The 19,284-nt window shown below is 44.8% G+C and overlaps 1 protein-coding gene across 1 annotated transcript in view; it reads left to right on the top strand.

Moving 5' to 3' along the window:
* Positions 1-19,284, top strand: part of DNAH1 (dynein axonemal heavy chain 1) — a 64,764-nt gene that overhangs the window by 19,320 nt on the left and 26,160 nt on the right. Inside the window, 22 exon segments of the mRNA XM_056335106.1 lie at positions 664-876; positions 2,619-2,783; positions 3,465-3,586; positions 4,156-4,261; positions 5,363-5,542; positions 6,408-6,548; positions 7,204-7,367; positions 7,777-7,890; positions 8,535-8,723; positions 9,831-9,936; positions 11,015-11,128; positions 11,450-11,599; positions 12,087-12,173; positions 12,278-12,464; positions 12,580-12,671; positions 13,151-13,305; positions 14,981-15,158; positions 15,433-15,627; positions 16,284-16,403; positions 17,020-17,178; positions 17,435-17,536; positions 18,705-18,845. Coding sequence (XP_056191081.1) covers positions 664-876; positions 2,619-2,783; positions 3,465-3,586; positions 4,156-4,261; positions 5,363-5,542; positions 6,408-6,548; positions 7,204-7,367; positions 7,777-7,890; positions 8,535-8,723; positions 9,831-9,936; positions 11,015-11,128; positions 11,450-11,599; positions 12,087-12,173; positions 12,278-12,464; positions 12,580-12,671; positions 13,151-13,305; positions 14,981-15,158; positions 15,433-15,627; positions 16,284-16,403; positions 17,020-17,178; positions 17,435-17,536; positions 18,705-18,845 — 3,180 coding nt within the window.

The following is a 19,284-nucleotide window of genomic DNA, read 5'->3' as shown; positions in this document are numbered from 1 at the left end:
CTGCCTGACAGTTATGCTAATCCACTGGTTGGCTCTCACACCACACTGTGGGATTAGTGACTGTTTAATTTAAAATAAATTGATTGTCTGCATTCTGTTATGTCAGGGAGAGGAGCTGTGACTGGAAACAGAGGTAGCAAATTCTTTAGCACAGTAAATGTGCAGGGAAGACTTGCTGTTTCTGGAGGTTCATAGGTTAGATAGTCTTTCAGCTTCAGTTCACCAGTTCAGATGTGGCCTAAGATGGTCCTGATTGAAAGTCATTACCTTCTGGCAGCTTTTGTTCTCTGAAATCTTAGGTGAGTTCCTAATGGACAGCTACACCTTTCACAAAGCCATCATTAACCATAATCATTAATAGGCACTTTGCTGGCAGCCTCTGTACATCTAGGAGCATATATGGGCCTGGGGATGAAATTGCCCTTTTTTCCCTCCAGGTGTTCCTTTCAGGACAGCATTGAGGTGTTGAGTCCATAGGCAATGCGGAGGAAACATGCTGTTGCTGAGTATGTCATGTATAAAATACCCAGCTGCAGATTCCAGTGGAATCAAAGAGCAAAAATCTGTCACTTGCTAGAGAGGGGCATTAAGAAAGTTGAGGAAACTGAGATAACCATTGTACAGTTGTATCTGAAAATTAAATTGTTTGTCCCTCTGTTTCAGGCACTCGACAAGATTGAGAGTGAATGGAGTTCTGTCTTATTTACTGTGGTACTTTACAAAGACACAGATACCTTTATTCTGAGAAATACTGATGAAGCTTCTCAGCTCCTAGATGATCACATTGTCATGATTCAGAGCATGTCCTTCTCACCATTCAAGAAACCTTTTGAGGAAAGGATGAGCACATGGGAAAATAAACTGAAGATGACACAGGTATCGGTTTCTTAACCGCACATGGTGAAGGCAGGCAGCTGGGCTGCGCTGGGCAGCCATGCTTGAACATGGGCACTGTGTAGTTGCTGCTAGGGAACTGGGAGGACAACGATGAAGAAAACATCAGTCTTTAGTGGGGAAAAGGGCCTGTCAAAAGCCCTCTGACTCTAGTAGAAGAGGGGGTAGACTCAGAGCCTTATTCTGCAAACAGTAGTGATGAAATTCCAGCTCTTTTGCTGCCTATTGCAACACTTTTTGGTGGGGCCATGACTCTCCCATTGTTGTGAATAGTCCTGTTCTGGCGTCTGTAATCATATTAAACTAAGTGGACCTTACAGATTGTTACAGGCCCAGTAAAATCCATGCTAATCATTCACATCTCAGTGTAGGAACACATGTGGAAGACTGCTGTTTAGGGCAGGATCTGGCAGACCGTGCCAGCACTACTTCATCAAACCAGAGACTGAGTGCTCAGCACCCAACAGGACTCAGCCAGCAAAATAGCATTTTGCTGCAGGAGGAGAATTCCAATACAAGCATCTGTCTGGAGAACTCTGTGTAGATGCTGGTGTTTGCACAGCAGCATTGTTATCTGTTATTCATAACTACCTTATTCTGTTTATTGGTGCTTACCATCTGGGTGTGCTTGGGCCTTGGGCTACCAGATGCTAGCCTTGCCTCATGAGGATACAGAAAATCTACTCTAAGCCCTAAGATGGTAGGTGACATGGGGGAAACCCAGTTATTTACTTTGTGGGTTTGGCTGTGGTGATGTCCATGTATTCATCCTGCCTTTCCTGCCCATTCTTTTGATTTCATTCATTCCTATCACTAAAGGCCCATGAATCAGCTTCTGAGAAGTGGCTTATCAGGTTAGCCGATGGAGTATGGCAAACACTGTTGTCTGTATTGCTGGAAAACCCCACCTTTTGCTAGGTCAGGTGGCTGCCTGTGCTCAAGGAACTGTAGTGCTGTGTGACTAAGGGAGTCAAACACTTGCACTGCTTTGCAATGCTGGGCAGGTTCTCCGTACCTTCCAACCTCCCATGCCTGAAAATGGAGGAGGAAGATGTTCTTCCAACCTAATTTTCTTGCTCCTTGGAGTGCCTGACAAACAGGATTTCCTGTCTGATGTCTAAATTAAATGTTTAGCTTTTCATTCATGCTCTTATTTCAGAGTGCTGTTCAAAGATCTTTTCATGGGTTATTTCATAGTCAAGACTGAGGCTGAGGTACATCAGGCAGGAGAAAGGATATGACAGAACTGCAGAGTCTGGCATATTTTATTTGTCATTATTCTTCCCCCAAAAAGCTCTTTTAAAATCCCCATCTTAACTGTGTGCTCACGTTGTGCCATCTTTTGTAAAATGCAGAAACACTAGCCACAGCAATTTGACCTAGCACCACAAAGACCCTTTGAGCTTTAGTATTGGCTTGCACATGTTTCTAAACTACCCCCATTAAACTAGTGAGTGTTGATTTTGGTGCCTGCTGACAACAGTTAGCAAAGGAGACTAGGAGATTGCTAGGAAATTGTTAATTATTTGGGAAGGAAATTCCAGCCTCTGTTGCTGCAGATAGATTTTAGAATTATGAAAGGTCTTAAGTGCAGCATCACCTCTTCCCCCCCTCCCCCCACTCCCCCTCTTTATTTTAAATCCATTTTAGTGCACAGTTTGAATGGTTTTATTGAACATCTTCATAGCGTGGTGTCCTGATACGCTTTTCTTGCTTCCCACTAGGATGTCCTAGAGGAATGGCTGAAGTGCCAGCGTTCTTGGCTCTACTTGGAGCCAATCTTTAGGTCAGAGGACATCAAAAGACAGCTCCCATTGGAAAGCCAGCGCTACCAGGCCATGGATAGGGACTGGAGGAACATCATGAAGAATGCTAACGAAAACCCTGAGGTATGTGCTTTGATGAAAGCCAGTGCAGGTATCCCAAACTCCTTGGAGTTGTGCTCACACAAGGACTGCCTTTGAGTCATCATTTTTGTAGTGGTGTGGGCCTGAGCAGCACTGTATAAACCATGCATCCTTGCCCAGGGCAGTGTGCTAGGTCTTTTCTCTTGGAACTTGGCCTGTCGTTCCGGTGTCCAAATGGACAGAGTCATTCCCTGAGATGCCTTGCGCCAAGCTGTCCACCCCACCAGATACCTTCTCCTCAGCACACAGACTCCCTGCCTCCTATGACTCTTGTAACCAGCCCTGTTACAATCATAATCCATAAGGTAACTCCTTCACCTCCTCAAGACTGACTCTTTAAATTGAGAGCCATTGTTTTCACAATGTTCTGCTTTCCTCTGTTCTCCAGTCTCTGCTTCCCAGGACTCCATCACCACTTATATTCCATATTACACATTTTGGTATTTAGGAGAACCCAGAAATGTGCTTGTCACATCCATAAACACTGTTTCCCCCCCTTGCCCACAAAGCTCACACCTCTCCAAATCCCTGTGAAAGTACTCCTGTGAGTGACTCATTTAAATCTTATCAGCAACATCACTGGGCAGCCCAATTATCTCCACTGCCCTATCTCCCACATGCTCAGAATAGTGATTCTCCCTCTCTTCTCCATTCTGTTTATAGGTGATTTCTTTGTGCCCTGATCCTGTGCTACTGGAGAACCTGCAAAAATGTAACAAACTACTTGAACTTGTGCAGAAAGGGCTGAGTGAATATCTGGAGACTAAGAGAAGTGCTTTTCCCAGGTAATCCCAAATTTTAGTGGGCTGGACCACATTCTCTGGTTTAGAAAATATGAAACGAGAGGCTCACTCCAGTTAACTCTGCCAAGAAAGAGGAAAACAATCTAAGCTTAGGATATTGTCACGAGACTGCAAATATAAGTAAGGCTGTGCCTTTCAATGCTGCCATCTGATGGGGAGAAAACGAGGCAGACACAAATGTGAGTTAAGGGCAGCCTGGTAGCATCGTTGCGTATCTGTGCCTCTCATTTTTGTCTAGAAAGGATGGGGTGCAATAAAATCCTCCATGTAACTCAGTCCCTTGTTCCTGAAGGAATGCTTCTGTTGTTTGATACTCATTTAAACCCACCCTGCATGGGAATAACTGACTTCTGCAGATGGAGAAGTCTGTCTCTACAGAAAGGTAGATGGCTGGACTGTGTCTGCTAATCTCCTACACAAATACAAAGAGATCAGTGGGCAGTCAGAAACAGTGTCTCTAGCCATAGTCTTGTTCCTCAGCTTGCCAGCACGTAGCCCCTGATGCTGCAGTGAAGAGAGCCTCCCCTCATGGTTCCCTCTTGTGTTTTTAGGTTCTACTTCCTTTCAGATGATGAGCTGCTAGAAATACTGTCTCAGACGAAAGACCCCACGGCTGTACAACCTCACCTCCGCAAATGCTTTGAGAATATTGCACAGGTAGGCAAAGCAAGCATGCTAGGGCTTGGGCCATCTTTGAAAAGCTGGTGTCATGGGAACTTGGAGGTGTTCTGAGGTCTGGAGGAGTGTTCACATTCTGCTGTGTGGATGTGTATTTCCTGGAAACCTGTAACTGTATGTAGGCATTGAAAGGTACTCCCTGCCCTAAAGTGAGATTCAAGCAACCTTACTTTAGACATTTCAAACCCAGATGTCTGCCCATGAACTGAGCACCCTCAATTGCCCTTAAGACAACGTGGAGGAAATGGGCATCTGCAAAGGGAAACTTGGAGAAATTCCCTGAGCTACCTATCTTAAGAAGAGAGGACACTCCCTCTGGACGTGTCTGTCCATCTCACCATGGAGGCCAAGAGAAGTAGCTCAGACTTAGCTGTCTACTCACAGGCACCTGGTTGGGATGGAATCCCACTCTTGCTGAAAGCCTCAGGAGGGAGAGAGCGAGCAAGCCTGAACTAAATTAAGTTTCTGCCTTCATCCCTACTTAGGAGCTGGGCTTAACCCGGCTATCTTTCCTCTTTATTATTCCTAATAGACTTCAGACTCCATGGCTAGTCACAGATCACACCACCACAATACTCAGACACTAAAACCAATCTCCTAGTCATTAGCTGGGAAAATAGAAAGGAAATTGAGCTAGAAACCTGGTGCAAAGCCATTGGAATAAATAAGGAGACTTTCAGTGATATGCTGGGGCACTGAAGAAGCTGTTAAAATTTTACTCTTAAAACCAGGCACTGTGACCTCAAGGGAAATGATTTGAATCTACAGAATTGAACAGGAATCAAGGGTTTGAATGCTAGACAGGCAATGCGAAATGCTCATCCTACCTATAATTTGATTTGCTTCACTCAAGTTAAACCAGTGGTGTGAATTTCTGTTTTCATACAATCATCCTCCATTTTTTGGAGAGGTCATTTTGCACATCTGTCGCACACTTTATTATCACTACTGACAGCCAAGTTTAGCAGTGGATTTATAATGTGCGTACACCGCTATAGCCTCGCTGTCCTCCAGTGGCAGGGAGGCAAGGATAGAAAGGAAATCCTCCATTCACATCTCCTGTTGTGCTTCTTCCATTAGCTACTGTTCCAGGAGGACCTACAGATCACACACATGTACTCTGCCGAAGGAGAAGAGGTGAAGCTCTTTGTTCCCATCTATCCCACTGACAATGTGGAGGACTGGCTGCTGGAAGTGGAGAAATCCATGAAGGCCAGTGTACGGGACAACATAGAAAGATCAATTGGTGTTTATCCAGAGGTAAGAGTTTTTTATCACAGACTGATAGGTCTCTGATGGTTGCAGGCTTGCCATAGAGGTCACCAGTGATGATGGGGCTGGTGAATTTGTGATAGTCTATTAGTTTTAAAATACAATCTTCAATCCAATTGTGTGTGGGTCCAAGTGCAGAATGCGCACCTGAGCAAGCACCTAACTGTCCAGAAGAATGCACACTCACTCAGTGGCCACAGAGCACTGCCCAATATCATAGAACAACCCTGTACAAATCCACATCTATTTCTCTCTCCAGGCAACTTCCTCGTTATAAGGATCTTCTTCTTCTCTCATGTCTCACACAGTGTGCTAGGGGCTTCTAAAAGTAACCAAGGCACATGAACTATTGGTTTCAATCAATGCATAGGGGTTGCATCTTGGCTCTGGTTTCTGTGTAAAAGCTATGCTGCTAGAAAATGTAAATTTTTCTTTGGGTCTAGGAGGCAGAAAGGCTAAGAAATGAAAAGGCCTCAAATATTTCTGTTACTGTTTTCTACTCGGTCTGAAAATTTGAAACTAGGAAAGTCAGAACAGGTCAGAGGAGGGGAAACATTCTTTTGGGTCTCACAGATTCCTGTTCTTCACCTGCTGCTGGCCACTTGTTACTGGTTACTAACCTGCAGATGGCACAGTGGAGAGAAGGTACCTGCTGTACCCAGTGTCCAGAGAGCCTCTGCCTGAAGATTTCTTCACAGCAACTGGAGGAAAAACAAAGGAAAGCGTCTCAGACAGGAACTCAGTTCTTATTTGTGAATCACGCATCTCAGAGCAGGGAGATGTAGATATAAAACCAAAAATCATTGTCTTACCACCTTGGTGGGGGGGGTTGGGTTTTTTTTTCTTTTTTAAGGCTCCACGTACTACATGGGTCTTGCAATGGCCTGGCCAAGTGGTCATTGCTGGCTGCCAGATTTTCTGGACAAAGGAAGTGTCTGAAGCTCTGGAAGCTGGAGATTTGTCCAACAGGCTTTTCCCACAGCTGAGTACTCAGGTATGAAAATGAATATAAGGGTGAGATTTTGCCAGATGGAGATTTTTTCAATCATCAGACCTCAGATAACTTATAAATGTAGCCAGGACAGTACTGTGGGAGAAAGAGACACGCAGTTCTGCATAGTGCAGCTCAAAACCAGCCGAAAAAACAGGTTATTTATCATCTTAATCATTAGAATATTTGTCATCATAAACCTCCAATAAACCACAGGACTCCTAATGTGATCATTACTTGAAGACAGAAACAAGGTGAAAGGTAACTTCTCCAGGGTCACCGAAGAAGTCAAAGGTAGGAGAACTGAAGTGTTGGACAGTAGACATCAAATCAAAACTGCATCCTTCATATCTGTTCTGTACATCTAATCACATCTAATACCTGGGAGGTATTAGCTCTGGGCTTCATGGTGGCTCTAACTCTTTCTTTTCACCAGATCATGGTAACAGTGTAGGTAAAAGTCAGCTCTGAGCCAGCCTTGAGCAGTGTTTGCTTTCTGAGCAGTCATTTGTATCTCTGACAAGAGAAGAGGCAGAAGTTGCCTGGACATAGCCTCTGATCTGGACTTAGCATGCCATAAGTTTGATTGCATTGTGTTTGTACAGCCTGGGTCTTTGGGATATGGATTGCTTCAGAGCACTTTCTTTTCCTTTCCCAGCTGGGCGATTTGGTTGCCCTTGTCCGTGGAGAATTGTCCAAGATGCAGCGAGCAGTATTGTCAGCTCTTATCGTGATTGAAGTCCACGCCAAGGATGTTGCAGCAAAGCTCATTGAGGAGAATGTGACAAGCGTGAATGATTTTGAGTGGATCTCCCAGCTCAGGTAGAGAGCGTAACTGTTGAATCTCATGTAGCTACCCTGGCCAGTCTTCATTCTCCTTACCCATCAGCTGTGTCCAAGACATATGGAAACAAGAGTTTCATAGTCTGTAAACAGTATTCCTGAGTCGCCTCTAACATCCCTATGAGGAGTGGGATTGAAGTCTGCTAAGGATGCCAGGATACATCCGAGACAGACCATGCTCCTGCCCAAGGAGTGTGATGTTTGATACAACACCTAATTTCAGGTTCTGTGAGATCTCGTCCACCCTGTTGTGTTACCTTACCCTTTCTTCTCTCAAGAGGGAAATCTCTTGGCATGCAGGTCTCCAAACCTGGCTGTAGTCTTATGAGCTGCTGTATTGTCGCCAGCCAGGGTTTATCTTTCTGATGTCGTGTTCACTCATCATTAGATACTACTGGGAGCGGGAGGATCTGTACATCAGGGCGGTCAATGCTGAATTTATCTATGGCTATGAGTATCTGGGGAACAGTGGCCGTCTGGTTATCACACCCCTCACTGACAGGTAAGGGGATTGTTTTCTGGGTAAGAAGTGTATCTTTTTTTTCTTTTTTCTTTTTTTTTTTTTTTTTTTCTTTTTTCTTCTGGATGAACAAACCTCACTGAGGATTAAACCAAGGATCTGACCATGCCGGTCTTACTGCTTAATGTATGTAAATAGAAACCATTTGTACAGTGAAGGACTACCTGAGATGAGGGCATAGAAACACCTTGGCATTGGTTCTACTGTATTCCTAGTGATCAGTGCTTGGACTGATTGCTTTCACTCTCCTAATTCTTAATGTTGTGCTCTGACTCTTATAAAATGCCCACCTGATACCTAAGGAGCTGTTCCACAAACCAGTAGACAGGGGCATCTAATACTCTAGAATATGCAGCGGTAATAACAGTTTTACCCTTTTTCAACTGTCCTTTTTCTGGAGAGTGAATTTGTAGCCAGTGGCAGAAGGATTTATCCATGCAGGCCCCCATGAATACTAATCAAGGCCGCTTAGCTAACTCCTTTGCAGAATGCTGCATATCTAAGTGCTTCTGAAGAATAATAAAGGATGGATTCCTGCTTGTCTCCAGCTGGGTAGATCATATGTCTCCCTTACTGAAATCAGTAGCAGAAAGGCTTTTCATCATCTGGTCTCTTCTTTGTTGTAGGTGTTATCTGACGCTTGCAGGAGCTCTGCACCTGAAATTTGGAGGAGCACCTGCAGGACCAGCAGGAACAGGCAAAACAGAAACAACAAAAGACCTGGGCAAAGCACTAGCAATCCAAACTGTAGTGTTCAACTGCTCTGACCAGCTTGACTTCATGGCAATGGGAAAGTTTTTCAAGGGATTAGCCAGGTATAAGGAAACGCTGTGTATCGTTATCAAGGAGTGGGTAGGATACAGGGATGCTGGCCACTGGGAATTGGTGGATATTTTTTGTAGCAGCCCAGAAGAACAAGCAAAGCCCTAGTAAGGGGGTTACTGTGTTCCAGAATGAGCAAAGTTACAAAATTCCTGCCAGAAGGGAGGAACAATTGAGCCAATTAAAAAAAAAAAAAAAAAAAAAAAAAAGATAAAAATGGATTCTGTTCATTTAAGGCAAAATTAAAATGCTTTGCACCAATCCACTATGCAGTAATCCACCTGTGCAAATGTTTGCAGCTCTGGCCTTTGTTTTAATATCATACACATTGGACTGAGATTCAGCCCACAAGCTGCTTAATCTTGAGAAGGAGAGAATCTGCTGAGTGTATCCAAAATTGAGCAGCCAAGAGAGACTGCTCTAAGCCCTGAGGGATCCTCTCAGAGAAGCTTCTCTCTTCTCTACATTTCAAACAGAGCTGGTCCAATTAGTCTGTTGCACACTGGTGAATCTGAATTAGTTACTCCAACAAAAGCTGTTACTCTTTTCTCAGATGTTTTCTTTGTAAGTAATTTAACTTCTTTCTTAAACTGTGCCTTGTGGGAAGATCACCTTCCTCATATACATGCTTCCAGCTTTATACATAGTCTTCCAAGCTCCAAAAAATGGACTTAAGAGGTGTCTAAGTTGTATCTGCTACACTTACAGCTCAGGTACAAAACAGGAATTCAACATGACAACTATTTCAAGCCCGAATTTGTAACATGCGGAATTTGTCCCATACTGTAGGATCAGACATTGCCATCATCTTGCAGGGACCATGCACCTTTTTACTCATCACATGGCCTGTCGTGCATAGTCAGGGCAAGGGGCTGCAGCCCTTTCTGCTCTACCAGTACACTGTAACTGTGTCTACCTGCTGTGGGGCATTAGGGGCCTTTTAGGTTCGCTTCTTGTCTCTGTGCTGCCTCCCCAGTGTATATATATTTAAGTTTATATATATATATATATATTTTTATATATATATATATATATATATATGTGTAAGTTTTCTCCTGTGTGATGTTCCTGACTCACCTCATTTTTCCCTCCTCGCTCAGCTGTGGTGCATGGGCTTGCTTTGACGAGTTCAACCGCATTGATATTGAGGTTCTGTCTGTGGTGGCCCAGCAGATCACAACCATTCAGAAAGCACAGCAGCAGAGGGTATGTAATGAACATGTGAATGCAAAGACAGACAAACAAATCCTCCACTTGAGCTAGTCAAGGCAAGTCCTCGTCTTTGTGTGCATCTTCATGGAGGACTAGCTTCACTGCTCAGGGGCAGCTCAGACAGACATACTTGAGCTGCAGGGCCATGAGTAATGCCCTAGCTGTGGTGCATCATATCAGGCCATTACATAGTCGGCATCCTGAGTGGGTTTTGTAATTTTACCCCAGTCTGTGCTGCCACAGTTGCCCACACTCTTGCAGGCTGAAGTACGTCTCAGCTTGAGCTGCAGTGCCAGCAGACTTTGGTGTGGGAGACGCTCTGATACAGATCCACTGAGCTGATGCAAATTGGAGCTGTGATAAGGCAGCCAGCATTCTGCCATGAGCTGCTCAGCACCACATTTGTCTAAATGTGTTATCTAAGCTTTAGTGGATTCACAAAACCCAATATGTGCAAAAAAAATGCATACTCATGCACACACAGGGTTGCAACGTAAAGCGAATTGTTGGTTTTACACAGAGACTTAGCTAGCAGCCAGTCTAGCAGCCAGCCTCTGCTTTGTTCTCTGGAGACTCAGAGGGGTTAAGACCTGAATCTCCTTGACTTTGGCTTGGAATTAGAAACTTGCTCTCTGTGAATTCTTCTGCATTGCTTTATCCCCCATCTGAAATCACTACCTACACAGCTTTAAAAAGGATTTAGGTTTCTCTTTGCCCTCTCTGCCATGAATTAATTCAGGTCCAAACTCTACTGCAGAATAAATGGAAAGATGTTGTTTACAGCTGGAGGGATAGAAGTCTGTCCAAGAGCCAAAAAAAAAAAAAAATTTATCAGTAAATCTCCCCTGAGCCCAGTTTCTTAAACAGGGAAAAATATTGCTGGTAATACTGGATTCCTGTATAATCCTGGACCAGATTGAGTCACTGCAGTTGTGGGCAGCTCTGTGTGTCCATGCTTTACAATTTAACTACTGAAAGCCATTGTTTTCCTCTTGGAAGATTCTGCTACATTATTTAATTTGCAGGTCAGGCTCTGTTCTTTGAGGATGATCATGGTTTTTTTATTTTCTAGGTGGATCACTTCATGTTTGAAGGCACAGAGATCCCACTGGTCCCATCCTGTGCAGTCTTCATCACAATGAACCCAGGGTATGCTGGGCGTACTGAACTGCCCGATAACCTGAAGGTAAGGAGCGCAGACTGCCTAGACAAAAAGAAGGGCAATACAGGTGCTGGATGCTGCTCAGACCAGCAGTGTGTCCATGACAAGGGTTGGGATGTGATGCTTTTGGAAAGTTTCTAGAATAGTTTTGAGATTTGAATCACATCTGTAAGCAACCGGCGCTCTTCAGGTTGCAGTCTGCAGGGATGCTACCCTGAGAGGTGCCAGGCACACTCATGCTGGTGTCCTCTGAACAGTCTAGGATTGATACTTAGTGTTTTCAGTTTGCTGGAAAAAGCAAGAAACAACAGTGTTTTGATCTCATGTTGGAACTGCATGTTTCAGGCTCTTTTTCGTCCCGTGGCTATGATGGTCCCAGATTACTCCATGATTGCTGAGATCTCACTGTACTCCTTTGGGTTTAATGAAGCCAAAGCCCTTGCAAAGAAGATCACCACAACATTCAAACTATTGTCAGAGCAGCTCAGCACCCAGGTAGATGCCTTAATGTCCATATTGTTTTTTGAATGTGAGGCTTTCTCAACACAGGCACAAAGTACCTGGATGATTCTCTTGGTGCCTCATGATAACGTATCACAGAAAGGTCACAGTACCCATTCTTCATCTGCCTCCCTCCTTTCTAATTCTCATTTCTCCTCCTGTGGCCAGAATTTCATTCACTTGCAGTCCTAGTTAGGATTACAATGGCAGAACAGTTGAGCCAAGCAGCCCTGCCTACTTCTCTCTCCATCTAGGATTTTTTGTCATCCAGTTATTCCCCTCTTCCTCACCCATAGTCTGTACAGCTGAGGACTAGTTAGCTGTTTGAAGGATCCAGACAGCAGACTTGGATGGAAAGGACAGTTGTTTTGAAGGCATAATTCCCTCATTTTTCTTCTCTGCTGAGTGCATGTGTAGGTTCAGTCTTTTTTAGGTGATGCTCCTGTATCTGATGACATTGTTTCCCCTGTGCCTTCTCCAGGACCACTATGACTTTGGGATGAGAGCTGTGAAGACTGTTATCTCAACAGCTGGCAATCTCAAAAGAGAGAATCCTACTATGAATGAGGTAAATGTGCTTATACTTCACACTGTCATAGACTTCTGTGGCCTTTTCTGCAGCCTTATTAGAGAGGCAGGATCTTTGAAGTCTGAGTTCTTAAATCTTTGCAGGAGCTGATCTGCCTGCGGGCTATCAGGGATGCCAATGTACCCAAATTCCTGCAGGATGACCTCAAGCTCTTCAATGGTATTGTCTCAGATTTGTTTCCCAAGATCAGAGAAAAGCCTGTTGATTATGGTATCCTGGAAGAAGCCATTCGCAAATCCTGCATCAGAGAGAATCTGAAGGATGTTGATGGTGAGAGGAAAGGCTCTCTACCAGCTCCTTCTGGGCCTGGGCTTTTAGTCCAGTGCCCTGCCCTAGGAAAAAGACAGCTGGTCCCAGACCCACTCTGTATCATCTTCCTCTACAGGTTTTGTGACTAAGTGCATCCAGCTCTATGAAACCACTGTGGTTCGTCATGGCCTTATGCTGGTGGGGCCAACAGGTTCTGGGAAGACAAAGGTATGGATGAGACACTGTGCTGGCCCCAGAAAACCATTACCTACCTAGTGATGCAGAGCACTGAGCTTCACGGAAGACTCACGCTCCAGCATTTCCAGCTTTTCTCAGATAGAAGTCAGGGCACCAAGATGCTGCCTTTTAGTATTGATTTATAGCCACGGGGAAGTATATTACCAGCTCACTCTTTTGAGTTGGAAGATTAGACTGAGGCTTATTAACTCTGCTGCAGATTTCTAAGGCTGAAGCATACTTTGACATCTTGAGATGCTTCAGGCCTCTTGCATGGGAGATCTAACCTCTTCCCCTCCTGCATCTAGAATGCTTCATTTCTGTGAATACAGCCAGGTATCTCCTTACTATGACATTATCCTTCACTGTTTCCTTTCTTACTGCCTTTTGAGTGCAGTTGCTGTGAGAGCAAGTGGCTTTGTTGTTACGGAGCCATGCCAGTTAACTCTCTTGCTTTCCTGCTTTTGCAGAGTTATGAAGTCCTGGCAGCTGCAATGACATCACTGAAAGGTCAGCCTGCAGCCAGTGGTGGGAATTACGAAGCAGTCAGCTACTTTGTACTGAATCCCAAATCCATCACAATGGGCCAGCTATATGGAGAGTTCAACTTGCTAACGCATGAGTGGTAAAGTACAAAACCTACTTTCCCTCCTCCCAGATGGGAAACACTTTTCTTCTGGTCTTGAGTGTCTTCTCTTCAAGGCTGAGAACTGTTTAGGATAGTGGCATAAAACCAGAAGCGATCAAGTCCTTATCCTCACCAAGCTACAATAGCCAGTCACAGCGATTTAAGCTGACATCTTTTATTGTGTGCTCGGCCCGGCTGCCAGCACATGCCCAGACAGTTACTGCAGCTCAGCTTGCAGCATTAACTGTGTAACAATAATTCAATTGCTTTGGAGCCCATGCCCCTGCTTTAAGATACAGCAGCTTAAAAACACTTGCTTTGCTTCTAAAGAAAAGTGACCTCTGTACTGCGCACTTGAATTGTTCTGTATAAATACACTGGTGGCCTTGACTGATGAGGAGTGACTTTCAGGCATAAAGAGGCATTTCATTCCTGTTACCAGGGCTCCTGCTTGCTTACATGGTTTGGAAGCGAGAACCAATAGCCCATTTGCCCTCTTGACAGCCAGGTCCTACTGCTTATGTTTCCATATGTGACCGAAGGTTGACTTGGCAGCTCACTTTATGCAGAAGCTAAGGTGCGAGAAGCAGCGTGAATCTCCCTTTGGCCCTGTCACCCACCATTTGCTCAGGGGCAAAGCTAAAGACTGTGTTGTATAAAACAAGAGAAACTAAATGAATATGAAACTAACTGCCTCTAGGAAAAGTGCAACCAAGTAAGCATTACTGATGCTGAGACCCAGAGCTTCCCAACCTGGGCTCTAGTGCATATTTACTGAAGGACATTTTATAGGATATTCCAGCTAAGCTCTGACAGTTTATTTATGGTGTGACTCTATCCAGGGGCAGCACACAAGCACATCAACATGACAAAAAGAAAAATACAGCAGCCATGTAAAATGTATTTACAGACAAATCCATCTGTTTTAATCAGCTGAGCTTTAGAACAGACTGTTTTCCCTTGATCTCAGTAACAATACCCTGGAATTCACTAGCTCTGTAAAAACAACGGACAATTATTTAATAATAGGAGTAGAATCCAGAGCCTGAATGGAAATTGCACTCCAGGTTTCCATGTACAGATTAAGTTCGTGCTGTCAACAGCCAGTAAGTATTTCTTACGTGTCTGCTCTCCTGCTCACCAGTGCCAGCACCACCTGGGTTCACAGGCATCTGGGGATGGGGAGCTTCAGTTATAAAGAGGGGGTAGAGTCATGCTCTTTAGCCTGGATTCATCCTTGTGACCTATAGTTACCCAACTGAATTAGCAGAGTAGCTGTTCTGTCTCCCTTTACGCTTGGCAGAGAAAAAGAGGCACCTCCAGAGAGCAGATAACCTGCCTATGACCCAAACTGGATGCTAGCAAGGCCTCTTTGCTTTTCACTGAGGACAGAGACGTTAAAGGGAAGCCTGGCATTTTATAGTTAGTTGACATGAAACCCAGATCCTAATGCCCAAAGAAATTGTTTCATGGTGTCACTCAGGCTGAAATATATCTCAGTAAAAGAACGAGATGGACTTCTATGTAGCTCATCAGCAAGTGAGGTATAGGTATCCTTGGGCATATGAACCAGAGTAAGATTTTGGTTCTGTTGCCTTATACGGTGGAAGCTTTGCCATTGATTTCAGCAAAACCAGAATGGGCCAAGCCCTGCCTTCCTCCTACCTTTCAGGACAGATGGGATCCTTTCCTCACTCATCCGGCGGGGAGCTGCAGCCACTGACACCAGCAAGAAGTGGTACATGTTTGATGGGCCAGTTGATGCTTTGTGGATTGAGAACATGAACACGGTGCTAGATGACAATAAGAAGTTGTGTCTCAGCTCAGGGGAAATAATCAAGCTGACAGAGGTAACTCATCCCTCCTGCTTTTGCTACCTGTTGTTTTCCTTCCCTTTTCTTGGAACAGATTTGCCTTTTATTTTCCACTTGATGTCGGTGATGGCCTTGTATGGAAATTTGTGTCTCAGTAGCATCCCTGTGTTGTCCAGACCTCTGCTGCACTACAGCAAAAAGAGGGCTTCTGCAACAAAGGAAAAGATTTCAGCTCCACCAAATTATGCTGAAAGATATATCAGCAATGATCAAATCCTTATCCTCCTTTCTTTCCTTTTGCAATTTCCAGAGCATGACCATGATGTTTGAAGTCCAGGATTTGGCTGTTGCTTCCCCTGCCACAGTCTCCCGCTGTGGCATGGTTTACCTGGAACCCAGCATCCTGGGACTAGAGCCCTTCATTGAGTGCTGGCTGCAAAAAATCCCAGACATCATGCAGCCCTTTTCACAGCAGCTAGCATCTCTCTTCAGGAGATTTCTTAAGGTGAGCTACCATGCTGTTCCAGCCTTTCCATGGCTTGGAGCTTGTCAGCTCAGATATCAACCAGCCCAAACTTGTCAAGGCCTGAATTTAAGTGCCATGGTGGGAATACTTCAGACTACTAGTATACAAACTGCTCTGTGAATCTCCTGGGTTGAATAGAGGTTATTCACTGATCCCTATAGATGTGGCTTAGTCTTACTGGTCATTATAGTTTGTTTTGTTTCATTTTAAAATTATCTTCTGGACAAAATCATCCCTGATGCAGCTGCATTGCTTACAGTGGAGTAACTCCAGGGAGAAGGTTGTAAGAATAAGTCTTGTTATTTCTACTCTGCTCCTAAGCCACTATTTTAATGAATAACCTGGAGCTGCAAAGGATGGCTCTGAAGGGAGCAAACCGTTTAACAGCAGTGATGGCACAAGATGCGCAGAACCAAAAGGCAGGCCTAGAGGTTTCTTGGGTTTAAGACTGAACCAAGGGGTTTGACTTGCTTCTCTCCAGTCAAAACAGTGGTACTTGGGATGCATTCTCAGTCACACTGTCCCTGCTAAACATACCCTGCAGGGAGGCAAGGAGAAAGCAGAACCGTAGAAGGTAAAAGCAAAGTCACATGTGTTAGATGGTGACGCTGAGCTGTTCCTGCCTTTCCTTACAGGAGGCCATTGGCTTTGTCCGGAGGTTTGTGAAGGAGATAGTTGCCTCAACGGACAGTAACCTCACAAGGAGCCTCCTTACGCTCTTGGAAAGTTTGTTTCAGCCTTTCATTCCCATTGAGGTAGGATTTTGCTACCTCTATCACTTGTGCCGGTAACTTCTAAGGGCACTAAGTCATGCAGAGGTTTAGTCACCAGAGAACAAGGTGTGGGTACAGAAAGGTCATGCTACAGCTCATCTGTGTGGAAGAAGGTAATACAACATCCTGCAAAGCACAGGTAAACCTGGAAGGATTATGCTTTGCCCACTGAAAGAGCAAAAGATAAGCTCCGTGCCTACCAGGCTGGAGGGAAGAGGTTCACTTATATTTATAGCAGAGGGGATTGGAGAACGAGTGGAAAGCAGAGATCAGAGCTAAGCAGTGATGCACTTCAGATTGCAGGTCCTTTGAGAATTAGTATTGAAGAAGGCTGGACAAGTTTCAAATTAAAACCAAAGACTAAATTCTTCTCCCAGCTCCTGTTGAGTGATATTAGTTCAGCAAGGGGAGTCTCTCAAGTACACCAATGAAATAGCAAGTTTTAATCCACAGAATACATTAACAAGGCCTGTGAAAAACTGGCTGGAAAAAGCTACATAGAAGCTGAATAGAATTACAAGCATATTAAGAAGAGTCTGGATTTTGTGTATCTTAACTGTATCTGAGAATTTTACTTCCGCCCTTCTCTGATTCTCAGGGAATTAGGATGATTCCCAAGGAGAAAGCAGCTCGTATTGGAGAGCTGATTGAACCCTGGTTTATATTTGCCCTGGTCTGGAGTGTGGGTGCTACTGGAGATTCCCAAGGTCGCATGGCCTTCAGCTTGTGGCTGAGGGAGAAGATGGCAAAGGAAAAGGTGAGTAAAGGAAAAGCAGATCCTCTCTCATTATGGAGGAATGGGGGTCAGAGCTGTTTGAATGCCATGGGTGGGCTGCTGCACCACATCTACCTCAAACTTTAAGGGACCCCTGGAGCTGGAAGATCTGGGAGAGAGACCTGAGCCCTCTGGCCTGGGCAACATCCCATTAGTAAAATTTTCCTTGCGGTAGTGCAGATCCTCCTGTGAATTCAGCTGAGTGGCAGCCACATTCACCACAGCTTTATTCTCACAGATCCAGCTACTTTTCCCAGAAGAAGGACTGGTTTATGATTATAAACTGTATGATGCTGGACTTAGCAGTGCTGAGGATGATCTGGATGAGGTCGCTAGGGAGGTAAAATATTTCACTTTCAACTCCAAGCTGGGAAATTTAGGGGGAGGGACCAGGAAGCAATACAGTCCTGCAGGATTTGTAGGATTTCCTCATCAAGGGCAAATAAGAAAGGCCTACAGGAACCAAGTGAGAATGTTTAAAGTGAAATCAAGCTTTTCATTAAAGGAAGAAGGCTGTTTCGTGCCCTCGGGTTTGTAAAGTAGATTATTCATGTCTGAGCCAAGGGCTGGTCAGTTCAGACCCAAGTGCCTGTGCCAGTGCTCAGGAAAGTGGGAGGGCTCTACAAGTGTGGCAGCTGGAGGAGGACAGAGAGAAGCTCAGATGGAAAGGTCTGTGTTAGAAAGCAGTGCACAACAGCAGAAGAGCTGCATGCAGTAGAGGCTGGAGGAGGAGCAAAGCAGACAAATATGCCATCTTTTCACAGGAGACAGCAGAGCAGTAGGGTATGGAAGGCCCATCTGGTTGACAGTCACCAGCCCCTGGGCTGAAAAAAAGGGAAAAAAAAAAAGAGGAAAATGCTTCCCCTTCCTGAAATCAGAGCAGAACAAAGAGCCCTACATGAGGCTTAGCAGAAGCTGCTAGAGTTGCCTCTGTGGGAAGGCCACATGGGGCGGTCAGGAATGCACATTTTCTCAGTGTTCTCCAGCACATCCCTGACAAAAACCTCCATCTCACTTGTATAGTGGCCCCTGGGAGTTTAGTTTGTGACTTAATTCTAGCACAAGTCGTCCATGTCTTATACAAGTACAAAAACCTCCATGTGCCTCTGAGTGCAACACAGGTAATAGCACCAAATGTGAAGACAAGATCCCAGCTAAGCCCTCTGCCATGGGGGCACCTAAAGGGTGGGTCAGCTTAGGACAGAATTCCAGTTCTTCCAAATATCACGAGTATTCCATTCCCTTTTGATCCCAGTTTTCAGAAGGGAGTGCAAGTGTGTTGCTGCTGGGGCAATAATCTTATTCTTGAGCTACCTCGCTCCTGAAAGAAATGTATCAGACACTCACAGCAGTGCCATATAGAAAGGTAAGGCTGGCAAGACTAGGCAGAGGGGCTGGAAACCTGAATTCTTCATCAGAATCTGAGGGAAGACACAGCAGAAATAGTTTTCCTTTTCCCACAGGGGATAGCTACAACTGCTCCCTCTAAACACACCCATACCTTTCAGGTGTGCTGGGAGAAGTGGCTGGACTCTACCGCAAAGTTCACCATGGTTCCTGACACCAACTTCTGTGACATTATTGTGCCCACGATGAACACAGTCCGAATGGCCTATCTGCTGGAGCTGTTGCTCACCAACCATAAGCCAGTACGTGCCCAGCTTTGTCTTTGATGTCTCACTTCAGCCTTGGTCTCATCAACAGGAGCACCTTTTCCTCTCGCACTGCAGTCAGAACCTAGTTTGAGATTATTTCCCATTCCCATGGATTGGTATTTCTCTGCTCAGAAGCTGTGCCTAAGTGACAGGAGTTCTACATTCAGTCCTCAGACACCATGCCAGTGCCCCAAAGGAATATCAACGTTCCATTGTTCAATCAAAATGCAGCAGTTGCTAGATAGCCCATTACCATCCCTCTTTACCCATTTCTTACGGTTCCATTTCATACTTCTCTGGTCTGATTCCTTCCACACCAAGAGATCTGTTGAACAGCTGTCCTGTCCTTTCCCAGCCTTTGAATGTCTAAGTGAGCAGTAACCTGCATTTCTTCCAGCAAATGTCAGGGAGCTGGGAAACAGACTGTATGCCT

Source organism: Falco biarmicus, chromosome 4, assembly GCF_023638135.1.
Source record: "Falco biarmicus isolate bFalBia1 chromosome 4, bFalBia1.pri, whole genome shotgun sequence".
Taxonomy (NCBI): Eukaryota; Metazoa; Chordata; class Aves; order Falconiformes; family Falconidae; genus Falco; species Falco biarmicus.
The sequence above is the reverse complement of the archived record's forward strand: the minus strand, read 5'-3'. Positions and strand labels throughout refer to the sequence as shown.